The 15,169-nt window shown below is 34.9% G+C and overlaps 2 protein-coding genes across 3 annotated transcripts; both read left to right on the top strand.

Annotated features, from left to right (window-relative positions):
• Positions 1-2,709: 2,709 nt before the first annotated feature.
• LOC111017077 (actin-97) lies at positions 2,710-6,085 on the top strand. Of its 2 annotated transcripts, none has more exons than XM_022292737.2 (5): positions 2,710-2,859; positions 3,471-3,539; positions 3,654-4,047; positions 4,777-5,390; positions 5,637-6,085. In XM_022292737.2, the coding sequence occupies exons 2-5, from the start codon at positions 3,480-3,482 to the stop codon at positions 5,700-5,702; spliced, it is 1,134 nt and encodes a 377-aa protein (XP_022148429.1). In that variant the 5' UTR covers positions 2,710-2,859; positions 3,471-3,479; the 3' UTR covers positions 5,703-6,085. The 2 variants fall into 2 exon arrangements, with proteins under 2 accessions (XP_022148429.1, XP_022148430.1); XM_022292738.2 differs by having other exon boundaries at positions 2,745-2,866.
• Positions 6,086-7,717: 1,632 nt separating this feature from the next.
• On the top strand, positions 7,718-14,767 carry LOC111017047 (U-box domain-containing protein 33). The gene is made up of 7 exons (XM_022292690.2): positions 7,718-8,682; positions 8,918-9,036; positions 10,464-10,573; positions 10,824-11,394; positions 11,619-12,170; positions 13,105-13,824; positions 14,459-14,767. Exons 1-7 carry the CDS (start codon positions 8,226-8,228, stop codon positions 14,639-14,641), a joined length of 2,712 nt encoding a protein of 903 aa, XP_022148382.1. The 5' UTR covers positions 7,718-8,225; the 3' UTR covers positions 14,642-14,767.
• Positions 14,768-15,169: the final 402 nt, after the last annotated feature.

Raw genomic sequence — 15,169 nt, 5'->3', positions numbered from 1 at the left:
GCTTTATTTTCACTAAAAGTGATGAAGAATAATCAATCATCCATCAAGCTTCTACGCTTCTTTATTAATTAATTAAATTTCTTGCCAAAAATTTTGGCGCTGCTATGGTTTTTTCAGGCAGGCCCCCCTCTTGGCCTCAAATTTCCTCCCGGTTAAAAGTGGGTTAGTTGGCTCATCAAATCGCCTTTCCATTTTACCTAACTGCTCACCCTTAGAGGGTAGTCGGCGCACAATTTATAGGTAAGGGTGTTTTTTTTTTTTTTTTTCTTTCTGTAAGACCTGTCCTAAACGAAGCAGTGAATCTTCATTCTACACAATTTATAGGTAAGGACGTTACTTTTTGTGTAGGATTTGTCCTAAACGAAATGGTGAATCCTTATTTAAGCGTCCTATACGATGAGAGTTAGGAAAAAAAATTCTTTCATCCTACCCCATTTTCTTGATTTGTTTTTATATATATAAACTCTCCTAGCTAATTTCTAAACCTAAATATTTGGATGTGAAATTTATTAGAAGTTTGTTGGTCTACGAGACATGGTGTGATATTTAGGTTTCGAGAACTTGTTGTATTGATAATTTGATCAATTGTAGAATCTAAATTTTAGGATTTGTTTTTTAATGAACCATGAGACATATTAGGAAGTTTGGGATCCCATGAAAAAAAAATATTTAATAGAGAAATTTCTTTTTAAAAAAATAATGAACTGTTGAACTAAAAAAATAAAGAGGTCCAATAATTTACAATGAGGAATTCGTCCCCGCCCCAGTAGGAGTACAATTTCGTGCGGGTGGAAAATGAAATAGGGGGTGGTGCCCCGTCCACCCCAATAACACTTTTCTAATTATATTTCCGTCGAGGTTAACATTTCAATATATCTATATAGACTCAACATCGACATGTAGAAAGATTGAATTGACATTTTCATAGTATCACAAGCAAATCAACAAAATGAATATTTTTTATGAATTTTTTATTTGTATAATTTTTCAAAAATATCCATCGATATTGATATTTCCATAAAATTAAGATCTCAAAATTTTCGACTTTTAAATAATAAATAAATTGCGATGAAAAAAACTTCCATAAAAATTTGCTTAAAAAAATATGGTTTGTTTTTTGAGTATTACTTTTTTTTATTTTTATAAATATGGTATTTGAAGTTCTTGTTTTTAGTTCAATGTGCGAAAATATGTTAATTGATTTCTGGAGTACGACTTTATCCAAGCTGCGAAAATATGGTATTGAAACCCGAATGTAACAAATAAATAAATAAAAACATTAAAATAATAAACAACAAAAACTCAAAAACATGAGAATATAAAAACTTTCTAAAATTGAATATGAGAGGAAAAATAATCACATTGAATTATTTATTGGGAAAGGGATGCAGCACCAAACGTATCTTTTAGAAAATGGACATAATTATGGACAATCATTTCAATAATGAAAACTTTGAAAACAATAAACAAACATGATATTTAGTGTTGAAAAAACTCTGGAGAAAAAAAATAAATTAAATACGAACATATGTTTGTTTCAAATAGCGATGAGCAAAACTTGAACATAGTTCAATTAGTTATAAAACATCTATTTTCGATCAAGATTTCATGAATTTTTATTATATTAAAAAAGAATTTGAATTTGGTAACATTTATATATATATTTTTTTCATTCTCAATCTTTTTAGAAACACAAACATTTAATAGTAATAGTTGTTCTGGTTCCTCGTTTAAAAGCATTTCCAAAATTGTGTATAAATTTTGAAAACAATAAAATCAAATTTTTTTTTTCTCTGGTTCCTCTTTACAATATTTTTTTTTTGACAAACATAGATAAAAATATTATTTTATTATTTTAAACATAAAATGTATAACAATATTTTAATTTGAGAAATTAATTTTCATATAAAACTTTTACTTTTTTAATTTAAAATTGTAGAGAACAATAAATAATCAAGTATCATCCAATATGTTTGTGTTTATTTTTATTTAAAAAAACAAGAAATTATTACTAGACATGAGTCTATTTTTCTTCATTAAAAAAACAAGAAATAAAAAAAAATCAAGAAATAATAAATAAGAACGATATGAGTTTAGCTCATAAATAATTAGCACTAGTTTCTAATTGAAGTCATGAGTTCGAATTCTTTTGCTCCCACTCATTGTACTAAAAAAAATAATAATAACGAATAAAAAATAAGAAATATTGATCATTGACTAGTAATGTACAAAAATAAAAAAAGGAATATGGGCCACAATGGGCTCCATTTGATAGGCTGAGCCCAAAAGAAGCACATAGCAAACTGGGCCGAGGGCCCAAATTTACAGTGGAGCGAGAGAAATATGAAAAAAGGTTGAAGAATTAGAGAAAAAGTAAAACGTCTAAGAAAATTTTAAATAACAATGAAAAAATAAACAAATAAGATAAGTAGTAACATAATTAGTAAGAACTGGAATTAATGAATGCACCATTAAATAAGGGAGAATGTAAAATTCGATAAATAATTTTTACTTCTAAATATGCGTTGGCCACTTAAAATATAAAAATATTTATTTATATATTAATGGTGGAAGAGGTACGAAAATTTTACATAACTTCCATAAATGGACGAGGAAAGCACCACAAACAGCCTGTATTTACGGAACCCACATCGTTGTGCCACGTGTTGCTACCAGCTTTTATCTCGTTAAAGATTATCCAACGGCACAGATTGATCTTCAACTGTGAGTTCGTTTAAAATGCGAATTTCAATTTTCCATTGCTCCATATTTCTGCATTAACGATTTTTGGACGCAAGGGCGGGCAGCTGAGATCGGAGCCATTTTCTTTCCTTGGGCGCGCTTTGCTTCGTTTTTCAGGTACAATGTAATGTGATTCTCTCTCACATTCTGTTCGTTTGCCGATCGAGAAAATGTCTGTAATGTGATTATTTCTGTAACGCTAAGTAGCATTATGATGCTGATCATGACGATCGATGTTGTTTTGTCGATTACTAAATTGTTCCGGTCATATATTACGAAGGATCGTTAAACGAAACTTCTGTTCCTCTTTATTACAATGTCTAAATCCATGCAGTTGCAGATTTCTTCATTTTTTTTCTATTTTGATTGTGATTTTCTTAATCTTTACTATGTTTTACATGAGTCTTTCCATTCAGTGGTGTTTGGAGATGCAATTTGATTACTATTTTTTTTTATCACTGTATTTATTTCGATAATACCAATGACCGTTGATTGTGAATCATTGTCATAATTGTCCTGTTTCATTTGAGATTCATGATTTGTAATTGGATCACAAATACAATGACCTTACGTACTGAATCTGTTAGATACCCATCGGATGCTTCGACAAATTCAATTCTGAATTGAAAAGAACAGAAGGTTTTGGAAACATCCGATGAAATCATGAAGTCTTGATTTTCCTCTATCCTTCGACTAGTTTATTGTTCTGAATATTTTTCTTTTGCCAGTGATCGAAGATGGCAGAAGGGGAGGATATTCAGCCACTTGTCTGCGACAATGGAACAGGAATGGTTAAGGTATGTCTGTTAGTTATCCAATAAAACTGTTATGCGAAACATGTTTGATTTAATGTCTGTCTGTTAGTGTTGGAATTATGTTTTCAGTTTTGTATTGAAAATGGTGATCTTTAGGCTGGGTTTGCTGGAGATGATGCTCCTAGGGCTGTGTTTCCTAGTATAGTAGGTCGCCCACGGCATACTGGTGTGATGGTTGGCATGGGCCAAAAGGATGCGTACGTTGGGGATGAAGCTCAGTCCAAACGTGGTATTTTAACTTTGAAATATCCCATTGAGCATGGTATAGTCAGTAATTGGGATGACATGGAGAAAATCTGGCATCACACCTTCTACAATGAACTTCGAGTGGCTCCAGAAGAGCACCCTGTCCTTCTCACTGAAGCACCTCTTAACCCAAAGGCTAACCGTGAAAAAATGACCCAAATCATGTTCGAGACTTTCAATACTCCTGCCATGTATGTTGCCATTCAGGCTGTTCTTTCTCTCTATGCTAGTGGACGGACGACTGGTAAGTAGATTGAATCAACAGGCATTGGTAATAAAATAAGTTCACAAGCTTTTCAATTGATAATATGATTGTTGGACTATTTTCTTTTGTTCATGATGAAATTCAATTCAGTCATATGAGCCTTTTGCCCTGTTTTATAAGGAAATGGAATTGTATGCCTATTGTTTCCATGACTTGCATTTGTTTGCCATGAGTCATTCAGCATGGATCGTGCTCTTTGCTAGAGCAAATATGATGTAACTATGCTTGTTGCATGCTCACAAGTTAAGAAGCACAAACACTTCTGTTTAAGTAACGTGTTTGAGTCACGTTGACACTTATTGGATACGTATCAGACACTTATTAATTCAATAGATATGTGTCACACACTGGCTTTACAAAGTAAATATGGATCTAACATTTGTTAGGCATGCATTGAACACCTGTCATAAAAAATAGACATAAGTAGTAATATAGGCAAAATAATAAATTTTGAGGGCAAAATACATCCAACTCTCATTTTTTAAAGCATAAAAATGTATAAACTTATCGATTTTGAAAATGGTATAAACATGTTATACACGTAAGAAAAATTGTATATTTTAATAAATGTGTACTTGCAATATCTATGTTCTAGATTTTTATGAAATGATGTATCACCGAATCTGTGTTGTGTCATATATATGTCTCGTGTCCATATATTTGTGCCTCTTAGCTCACATATTTTTGTGTGGTTCAATTTTTCTCCAGGTATTGTTTTGGATTCTGGAGATGGTGTGAGTCACACTGTCCCAATCTATGAGGGGTATGCTCTCCCCCATGCCATACTTCGTCTTGACCTTGCTGGGCGTGACCTCACTGATGCGCTTATGAAAATCCTGACGGAACGTGGGTACTCCTTCACCACCTCAGCTGAGCGTGAAATTGTGAGAGACATGAAGGAAAAGCTGGCATATATTGCTCTTGATTTTGAGCAAGAACTTGAAACTTCCAAAACTGGTTCTTCTGTTGAGAAGAGTTACGAGCTGCCTGATGGGCAAGTTATCACAATTGGTGCAGAACGTTTTCGCTGTCCTGAAGTTCTTTTCCAGCCTTCAATGATTGGAATGGAAGCTGCAGGCATCCACGAAACAACGTATAACTCCATCATGAAATGTGATGTCGACATCAGGAAGGATTTGTATGGAAACATTGTTCTTAGTGGTGGATCAACCATGTTCCCAGGCATTGCTGACCGAATGAGCAAAGAAATAACTGCGTTGGCTCCCAGCAGCATGAAAATAAAAGTGGTAGCACCACCTGAAAGAAAGTACAGTGTCTGGATTGGTGGCTCCATTTTGGCATCACTCAGCACGTTTCAGCAGGTATATGTTGTGTTGATGTTGATAAATTCTATAGTTTCTTGCTGTCAGCAATAATTTGTTATTTAACATGCTTATGGAAATCACTCTCACATATAGGCTTAGCAAGTTAAAAAGTGGCTAAAAAATTTAGACTTGGCAGAATATTTATTGAAGGGTGAAAAGTATCTTTTGAAATCAGTTTTTTTCAAAAGCCATGTAGCTGGAAATTTTGAGTGCAATGTTAATAATTTAAAATATGGACTGCAGATGTGGATCGCAAAGGCAGAGTATGATGAGTCTGGTCCATCCATTGTGCACAGGAAATGCTTCTGATTTTGCCAGACAACCAAGCAACTTCTTTTCTGGGCAGTACAATTGCATTTTGTTTTTATTCCTCGTGTTTTCCTAAAATTTTGATCTCAATGTTTCTTTTTTTGTCCGTTAAAATTATTGATTTAATAGTTGAGATTTTGTGTTAGAGCTTTCATTTTTTGAATATTTTGCTCTAATCGGCAGTTGAGAAATTAAATTAAGCTATCTGATATAGCCCATTGATGTAGGATTTTTCAGCCACTCTGCCGTTGTGCAGCCATTTTTGTTTATCTTTCGACAATCTTGCAGGTTTTATTTTTTTAGTAAAATAAATATGGACACAATGTCCCATATTTATTTGAACATTCGTCCATGAAGAGAATAAGTTATAATGTCTTTATCTATGAATCATGTTATGTGGTTAGTCGGTTGTGTATTGCTTAATTGTATGCCTATTGTATGCTGCATTATAATTAGTTGAAAATAAAAATTAAAGTTGAATTTAAAATAAGAAATAAGAAAAAGTGATAATATGTTAATGACTCGTGCATATGATTCCATTTTCCATCTAACCTTGCTATTATTCAGGGGCTTTAAATTTTACTTTCGGGACATAAAAGAAAAATGAATAATGAATGTTACCAAAACGAGCATAGTTCAGTCATAATTGACATATGCCTCAAAACAATAGATTGTGAGTTCAAAAAAAGATATTAATTTGACCTTCATTTATTGTAGAACGAAAAAGGAGCTACATATTTCAATTAACCAATTTTGGAGCCTCTCAATATAATTGAGAAATTTAAGGTCTATTTGGACTTTGACAATTATTTATGTTATTTTTTTTCTCGATTTTCTCAAAATTGTACATAAATCTGAGAAACATTAGGGAAAAAAAAAACATTAAGCACTTCATTTTTCATATATCTTGATATTTTGATTAAGATTTGATGGGGTTTTTTTTTTCAAATAATATTTAAAGACTAATAATCGATACCTGCAAACAACATTTTCCAAGTCCAATTACAAATGTTTCATAACACAAAATTTAACTAGTAAAATAAGAGGTTAGTTTTAGGATGCTCGCAAAGCAAAAAAAAAAAAAAAAAAAAAAAAAAAAAGAAAGAAAGAAATATATATATATATCCAAATCCAATATACCAAATAAAATTAGAAGCTGATTTTAAATATTTTACGATATTTGCTAAATCTAAAAGTCGTTATATTAGAATATGGTAAAAAGTTTAGCTATCATTACAAATTCTTTTAATTCGATCGTTTATTAGAATTTAGAATTTAATTTAATAAACAAAAAAAATTTGACAATAGTAAATAATAACATTTTAAAAGAAAATTACCATCCCAGGAAACGACAACCCTCGTCTCATCCAATTACCAGAATTAAACCCGGCCAAAATATCGTAATTTCGCATCAAATTACATGCCTGCACGCTGGGTTTTCCAATTATTTAAAAATATTGGAGCAGTCGAATCCATTTGTTCCTCAATTAAAACAAAGTTTCCGATAATTATTCCCTGTTCTTCACCCACTACTTTTTCCAATTTCTGGGATTTTTTAAAACAGAACTTTTTAGTATAACATATACCTTTTTTAATTAAAAGATAAGAACATATGAAGTTTCAGCTTTTAATTTAGTGTTAAAATAAGAGGTCTCTAACTAAAACTTGAGAAATTAGGTGCAATGGGAATATTTTTTGTCAACAATTGCATAAGCAGTTCTTTTGAAAGCGACATCTGCATGCAATCTATTGGGTAGCAAATATTAAATTCAAAAGGATGATCCTCCAATATTCTCCCCTTTGAATTATATTATGCACCCAAACTCGAAAAAAAAAAAGATTTTTAATTTGCAAGTTGCAATTTTATCTACAGTTGGCCATTTTATCAATCATTAATGTTTCTATTGGAATCACTGCCAATCAAACACAGAGTTTGATTACTTTTTTATTTGGCTGTTCCCTCTGTACCAATAGCCAAAAGGGGTGATTTCTTTATTTTGTAGTTTATGGCAATTGGAGAAGATAAACAATAATTTCTCTCTCCATTTCCAGTCATGTTCTGTTCTGTTCATCCCTCTCTCCCTTATCCCACTTTTAATTATAAATTATGAAGCCTGGCTGTGGCTGCTGACCAATTCCGAGATATTGGCCCACACAATGAGAAAAATAATACTGAATTTGATCCCAATGTGTTCAGATTTCGTGGATAATTCGTAATGTGTAAGATTTTTTCAGATGGGCATTTCCCAAGTTGATTCAGTTTCCTAATTTTCTTTTGGGTTCGAAGACTTGAGAAACTGAAGCAGCCATTGAAAGAAGGAAGATGCTTCACAGCTTCACAGGGTAAGAGATTCTTGCTGTAACTTTAACCAATTTCTACCTTGTCTTTTGCGCTGAGACGACGAAGACCAGGGAAAAAGAAGAACAGAAAAGCAATTTTTAATCGATTCAACTGCGAGAATTGGGGGTTTTAGGTTTTAACACGAAAGAAGAACAGAAAAGCAATTTTTAATTGATGGGTCGATGTCAAGTCAGCGCAAAAGTCAAAGCTCCCGTTTGGAATCAAGCAGCAAAAGGGAATTATTCCCTCACAAAATCTCAGTCTGCGGCGTCTCAGATAACGCCCCACATGCCTTTCCCTCCGCCCACAACTCTTCCTCTGGCTCTGCCTCTGGTTTCAGCAGCGGTTTTCGAGCCTCCGCCTCCTCTCCCGACTTAATGGAGCTCTTGAATCCCCCATCTCTGCACGCCCTTCATGGGTTCTCTTCGTCTCGTCGTTTGCTTCATCCGATGGTGAACCCTCGATTGCGCGGCACCGCCGACGAAGAAGGGGTTCACGGCGGCGATTTTGTTTACGTTGCTGTTGGGAAATCGGTTGACAAGTCTACAAGTTTGCTCCACTGGGCCTTCCGTCGCTTTGGCGATGAAGAAATTCGTCTCCTCCATGTTCATCAGCTCTCTTCTGTCATACCCACGCTACGTGAGTCTATGATTCTATTCTTGCTATTTCTGATTATGTAGCACGGTTTCCTTCAATGGGATATTGGCCTTGGGGGCTTTCTTTCTTCAAAACTTGAAAATCCCAGATCCAAATAGTGTCCCTTTGCTTACTTTTTCGAGTTTCAGATCCAAATTTTATGTTTGAGATTCGAGATTCTTTGTCTCTTACTCTGGGCATGCCATTTTTTAAACTTTGTTTGTTAATCTCAACGCAGTAGGGAAGCTACCTGCAAGCCAGGCAAATACAGATGTGGTGGCTGCATATAGGAAGAAGGAGTGGGAACAAACATCTCAGCTTCTTGAAAATTATATGGGGTTTTGCCAAAGAGCCAAGGTTTGGTTTGTTTATGTGTTTTGGTTTCATTTTATGTGTAACTGTGAAGCTAATCAATCTATGCCACATGATTGTGTTATTAAACCAATGAAGTACTTCTAGTTGTTGAATATTAGTTCAGAAATGGCTGAATCTTGTGCTCTTTAGCTTCCATTTGTATTCTTTAAGATACATAACATACTAGCTTCCACTTTGCTTTTGCATGCCATAATCTATATTTGCATCTGGTTTTAAGAAGATATCATCTTAGAGCTTTTATTTCTTCCTATGATGAATTTTTTTTTTCTTTTCAAATATTTGTGCAAATAGTTGGGAATTCATATCTTATGGTTTTCACCGACCTAGAATATTAAAATCTTATGAGTTTAGTTACAACAAATATTAGGGTCAGGTGGTTGTCTTTGCGAGATTAGTTATTGTAGTTCCATTGAGATTAGTCGAGTTGTGCCTAAGTTGAAAAAATAATTGTGAAACTGATTTGTTGTTATCCATGGATTAAACTAATGTCTTAGCTCAATGCTCTAGAAGGAATACCTTAACCGACCTTTTTTCCTTTTGTTTTTCCGATAACTCGCACCATCTATTGATTGGTCAGTTTCAGCGTATGTATGTATATGTGTGTGTGTGTGTGTATATATATATATAATTTTAACTTTTAATTTTCTATTTTCTATTTTCTATTTTTAGAACTTGTTTTTTAATAGTTTTATTTATTTTACGAAAACTTCAAATTTTCTAATATTAATTTTAATTACTAAATCATATGTAATGAAATTATTTTAATAATTTTTTGAATTATTAAACCATAAATTTGAGGTGGCTGGGCAGGGGTAATCGACCGATTGGGTGGTTTTGCAAAAGGCAAAATCGACCTTGACTGGCACCTCTCTCAAACCGACTAATCGACTTTGGTTTGGTCGGCTTAGTTTTTCGGTTGTCCTTGTGCACTCCTAGTTGTCATTGAGAGTATCTATTTGAGTACTAGGGATATATTGGGAATATTGTTAATATATTAGGGTGAGCTGATTATAAATAGAGGAAGGAGGGTAATTTTTGGGAATAGTCTAGGGTGAGGAACTTGGGAGAGAGATAACCCTCTCAAAAGACTATTGATATTGTAATTTCTCTTTGATACTGCAATATGATTATGTTGTCACTTTCTTGTAACAAGGATCCTGACAATATCCCATGTTGATAAAATCATATTTCCTTTTATCTTGATATGGAGAAGCATTTCTTGTTGATTAACAGGCCAAATTAAGATGTAAGAAAATAGGACTTGTTTCCTCAAGACATTAAATGTTGTCGTTGGTAACTCCCACTGGGGCAGAAACTAATAGAAAGACAATTGAACCAACAAATTAGCCTCACGGAACAAAATTACTTTCATTCTCATTTATAATTTACTGGGTTAGTTCACTTCACAGGTAAAAGCCGGCATTGTTGTGACGGAAGCTGAACAAGTTCAGATAGGGATTGTAGATTTGGTTAACCAATACAAAATTCGGAAGCTTGTTATGGGGACTATGGCAGATAAGTAAGTTGTGAATTGTTCATTTTTTTATTTGAACTTCTACAAGTTGCTACTATTAGTTATCATAAGGTAATTTAGTTCGATTTGTCATTCTAATTGCTTTGGATTTATTATACTTGGCTGTTGCAATACAATTTCTCCCTGTGTGTGTCCGTGTAGATATAGACATACAAAAATAAAACAATATAACTTTGTTGTTGTAAGAGGATAAGATGAATTCATACCAGAGCTCTTCTGTTAATGTTCAATGCAGTTGTGTGAGAATGAAAGTAAAAAAGAGCTCTAGTAAAGCAGATTATGCTGCCAGAAATATCCCCTTACTATGTGAGATATCGTTTGTCAACAAAGGGAAGCACGTGTGGACCAGAGAAGCTGTTGAAGGCTCAAGTTTTACTTCATCGTCGTTGCTTCCCGAGCTTGCTGTCATCGAAAATTTTCGGACTTGGATATCTCTAAATGATGAGAGTAACTCATTCAACCAGGAATGTTCTCAATCTAGTTCTGCTAATGGTGTAATCGAAGGCTTAAACTGTGTTGATGGAGAACATTTTCACGTGGAAGGTGTTGTATCGCATTCTTCAGATAGATATTTCTCATGCCCTCTGCAGATTTCTTCCAGTCCAGCCAGTACAAGTTCTGGTTCAGGATTTTCTTCAGTGGAAGGGAGGGAGTCATCAGGCTCTGATTCAAAGGTTGAGGAAAGGGGTTTATACGGGGAACTAAAAGAAGCCATTATGGAAGCAGAGGCATCAAGGAACGAAGCAATTGAGGTGAATTTGAGATGTAGAAAGATGGAGCTAAAAGCTGCAGAATCCATGAAAAAGGTAAACATAAATTTGAAGTTTTGTGTGCATACTTTTTTCTAGGACACCCCACTTATAGTTTTTCGATTCAATTGCATAATTGGTATAGATTTGCAAAGATGGGAGATATTTATAAAGCTATAAAGCTTGATATATTTAGTTGCTCGTTGAATAGTAGTTATGTTCATAAACTGGTGTATGTTTTGTTACTTTTAAATCTAAGATAATCTTTTGTCTACTTTTAGTTCAAGGTCTTCAAATGTGTCAATGAACGTGAAACTGATCTTAGGAAAGGGGCAGAGGGAATGCTAGGGACGATAATCAAGAAGAAAGAAACACTCTCAGAAGAAAGGAATGAAGTACTGGAGGAGCTGGAGAGGACCATGAAAACTCTTGCTCTTCTCGACAGTCGTGCACGGGAAGTAAATCAGAAGCATGAAGAAGCCAGTGGAGAGCTTATAGTTATACAAGCATCAATTGCAGCTCTCAAGAAGGAAAAGCAGACTATACAGAGCCAAAAGATGGACGCTCTGAATTGGCTGTCCCAGTGGAAAAGTCAGGAAGCTGGATCTGCAAATTGTAACAGATCGATCGGATTTGTAGAGAACCTGAATCATCAGCTGGCTGAATTTTCATTCTTGGAACTACAAACAGCCACATGTGATTTTTCTGAAAGCTTCAAGGTTGCTCAGGGAGGATATGGTTGTCTTTACAAGGGTGAAATGTTGGGTAAGACTGTTGCCATAAGGAAGTTGCACCCACATAATATACTGGGTCCATCAGAGTTTCGAGAAGAGGTAAGATTTCTAAATCTGATATTGAAGATTCTATTCTAATTTTGGTCATTGAGCAAATTTATTATTTCATTGTTATAAATAAGAAATCCTTTAGTACCTGCATTCATCTACCATTATCTTCTAAAGATCTGGTTAACGAGAAACTTCATCTTCTTCCCTTCCCACCCCTAGATCTTGCTCATTAAACTGATCTTCCATATTGCCTGAACTGATATTGAGAAATTTTATGTGGATTTATTGATGTCTGTCTTTCAGCATCTTCATGAATAAAGCCTTGATGATTACATACAGAAATATTGCAGTAAAAAGTTTGTAGTTGCTAATCAAAGCATGTAATTGCGTATTTCTCTTCACCTCCACAAAATTTTATTTGTTATTTTCCACTAATAGTTGAAGGGAATTATTTGAGGAGAAAATTGGCTATGGGAGTGGTGACTTACCTTCCCTAAAGGTTGAAAGTTTGAAGCCCTACCCCCACATTTGAAATGTTATATTAAAAAAAATATATTTGCAGCTTACTCTTGCTTTGACTCGATTGTGACGTATTGCTCGTTTTTTTTCTTTTTTTGATAGGAAACAAATTTGCATGAAATATACAAAAAGGGCCTATCCAATGAAGTTACAAAAAACTTCTCCAATTGGATATAAGGGAATTTAAACCGTAACTATCAAAAGGATTTACACTTTTGCACCGTGATAAAACCAAAAATATAGTGATGGACCAAATGATTGGTGTCCTTGAAGATTCTAGAATTCCTCTCTTTCCAAACAATCCAAATATAGGCCCAAAATATAGGCCATGTTTAAGTTCATCCATAGAGTAGTCTTCTCCTTCTTAAAAGGATGCATCAGAAATATTGTCTCAAGCCAATCTGGACGTATGCTCGTGTTTTGTGCTGATAATTCAAATGACCCTTTTTCTACTGGCTTTCAGGTAGAAGTTTTGGTTCAACTACAACACCCTCATTTGGTGACTTTGCTTGGCGTATGTACGGAAGCCTGGTCCTTGATATATGAGTACTTGCCCAATGGGAACCTCCAAAATCACCTTTTCCAAAAAGGCTACACTCCATTGACTTGGAAGATTCGAGCACGGATAATTGCTGAAGTGGCAAGTGCCCTTTGCTTCTTGCACTCTTCAAAGCCTGAAAAGACTGTCCATGGGGATCTGAAGCCTGAAAACATTCTTTTAGATTCTGAATTCATCTCCAAGATCTGTGATTTTGGTATTTACAGGCTGCTATCTGAAGAAACACTATACTGCCCAAGTTTCAGACAGAGCACTGAACCAAAGGGTGCCTTTTCATATACAGATCCAGAGTGTCAGCGAGATGGAGTGCTGACGCCCAAGTCGGACATTTACTCTTTTGGGCTGATCATTTTGCAGTTACTCACTGGAAAACCAATAGTTGGACTAGTAGTTGAGTTGCGCAAGGCCATATCATTTGGTCAACTCAGGTCGGTTTTAGACTTATCTGCTGGAGAGTGGCCTATAGATGTCGCAAGGCGATTAGTCAACATTGGTCTACAATGTTGTGAACTGAAGGGCAGCGATCGACCCGAGCTTACGCCTACTCTCGTTAGAGAATTAAAGCAACTGCTAGTCACAGAAGAGAGACCTGTGCCATCTTATTTCTTGTGCCCCATTCTTCAGGTGAGTATTTTTCCTCTCCAAAGTTATATGTTTACCAGTGACATCAATAAATATAGTAATAGGTCTTGAAGATAAGGTTATGCAATGGATAAGCTACTTTAAAACTTAGATTTGCAGAGAACAAGTTCGTAATAGTCACATGCAAATAATGCCTTTAGTTTTCGTTCAAAACCGCGACTACAGGTCCTACATTAGAAGGATAGAAAGGTTTTTACATTCTTAGTTAGAACCACATACCTGTTGTTGGAATCTTTCCAAGTTATCCACCGAAAAAAGATCAGAAATAGTATCTCATGTTTTTAAGACCCTTTTCAACTTGTGATGGAGAGTACTCTGAAATTCGACTTGAGAATGCTGAAGTTATCTGGAAGAAAAAAACTTGTGACGTGATTGTTGTGATGCGAAGTGACCGATGTTTACATGTAGTAACCTCGAGTCAGCCACCACAATATCCATTTTTAAATGATTTTGAAATATACTCTAATAGTGAAAGCCAAAGCTTAGGTGGTGTTATATCTTGGGTTGGTGAGGGCTATATTCTGTCCCTCAAGTGTGTGAATCTCTTATGAACCAAGAGCAGAGGGTGCCTTCTCTGGGCCGCTAAGGCTCACATATACACTGGTTTTTGTTTCAGGAAATAATGCAGGATCCCCAAGTGGCTGCAGATGGTTTCACTTATGAAGGAGAAGCTATACGCGAATGGTTAAACAATGGCCGGGAAACTTCTCCAATGACCAATTTGAAACTCGGCCACCCGTATCTAACTCCGAATCATGCCGTGCGGCTCGCCATTCAAGATTGGCTTTGCAGAGCTTGAAAACCTCACTTAGCTAAACAACTCTAGCTCTGGTTGGTGTACAATATGTTGTTTATATCATCACAAGGCTATATATGATGTAGATACTTAAAATTTTGCAGAAATAAAGAGATATCTTTGCTCTTCTTTCTTTCCTTACTTCTGAAAAGCAGATTAAAACTCAGCTGCCTAAACTTTCATGATTTGGTTTGTGGGTTAACAACATTATATTACCCCCACACACCTTACAGCTTTCATCGTACCGTGCGAAGGAATAATTAAACCAATTGAATTATATTTTTGTCGGCTAAGTTTGGTTCTTTGTTTTGTTCTTTAAGGTCCAAAATCTCGTATCACTATTACTTCCCAACTGTATATTTAAACTCGAACAAGAATCATAAAGGGAAGGGTCCTACAGCTGAGGTATGAAGAGCAGCTGAGTGCAGTTCAAAGGGTACTGAACCTTTTTTATGTCAAAATTTAATGACCCAAAATGATGAGAGGTTTCTGCCTTCCCAACTCAATTTTTTGCATTTACTGTTAGAATTC

The sequence above is a fragment of the Momordica charantia genome (assembly GCF_013281855.1).
Source record: "Momordica charantia cultivar OHB3-1 chromosome 2 unlocalized genomic scaffold, Mcharantia_2.0 BLBB01000002.1, whole genome shotgun sequence".
Classification (NCBI taxonomy): domain Eukaryota; kingdom Viridiplantae; phylum Streptophyta; class Magnoliopsida; order Cucurbitales; family Cucurbitaceae; genus Momordica; species Momordica charantia.
This window is presented reverse-complemented; position numbering and strand designations above follow the sequence as displayed.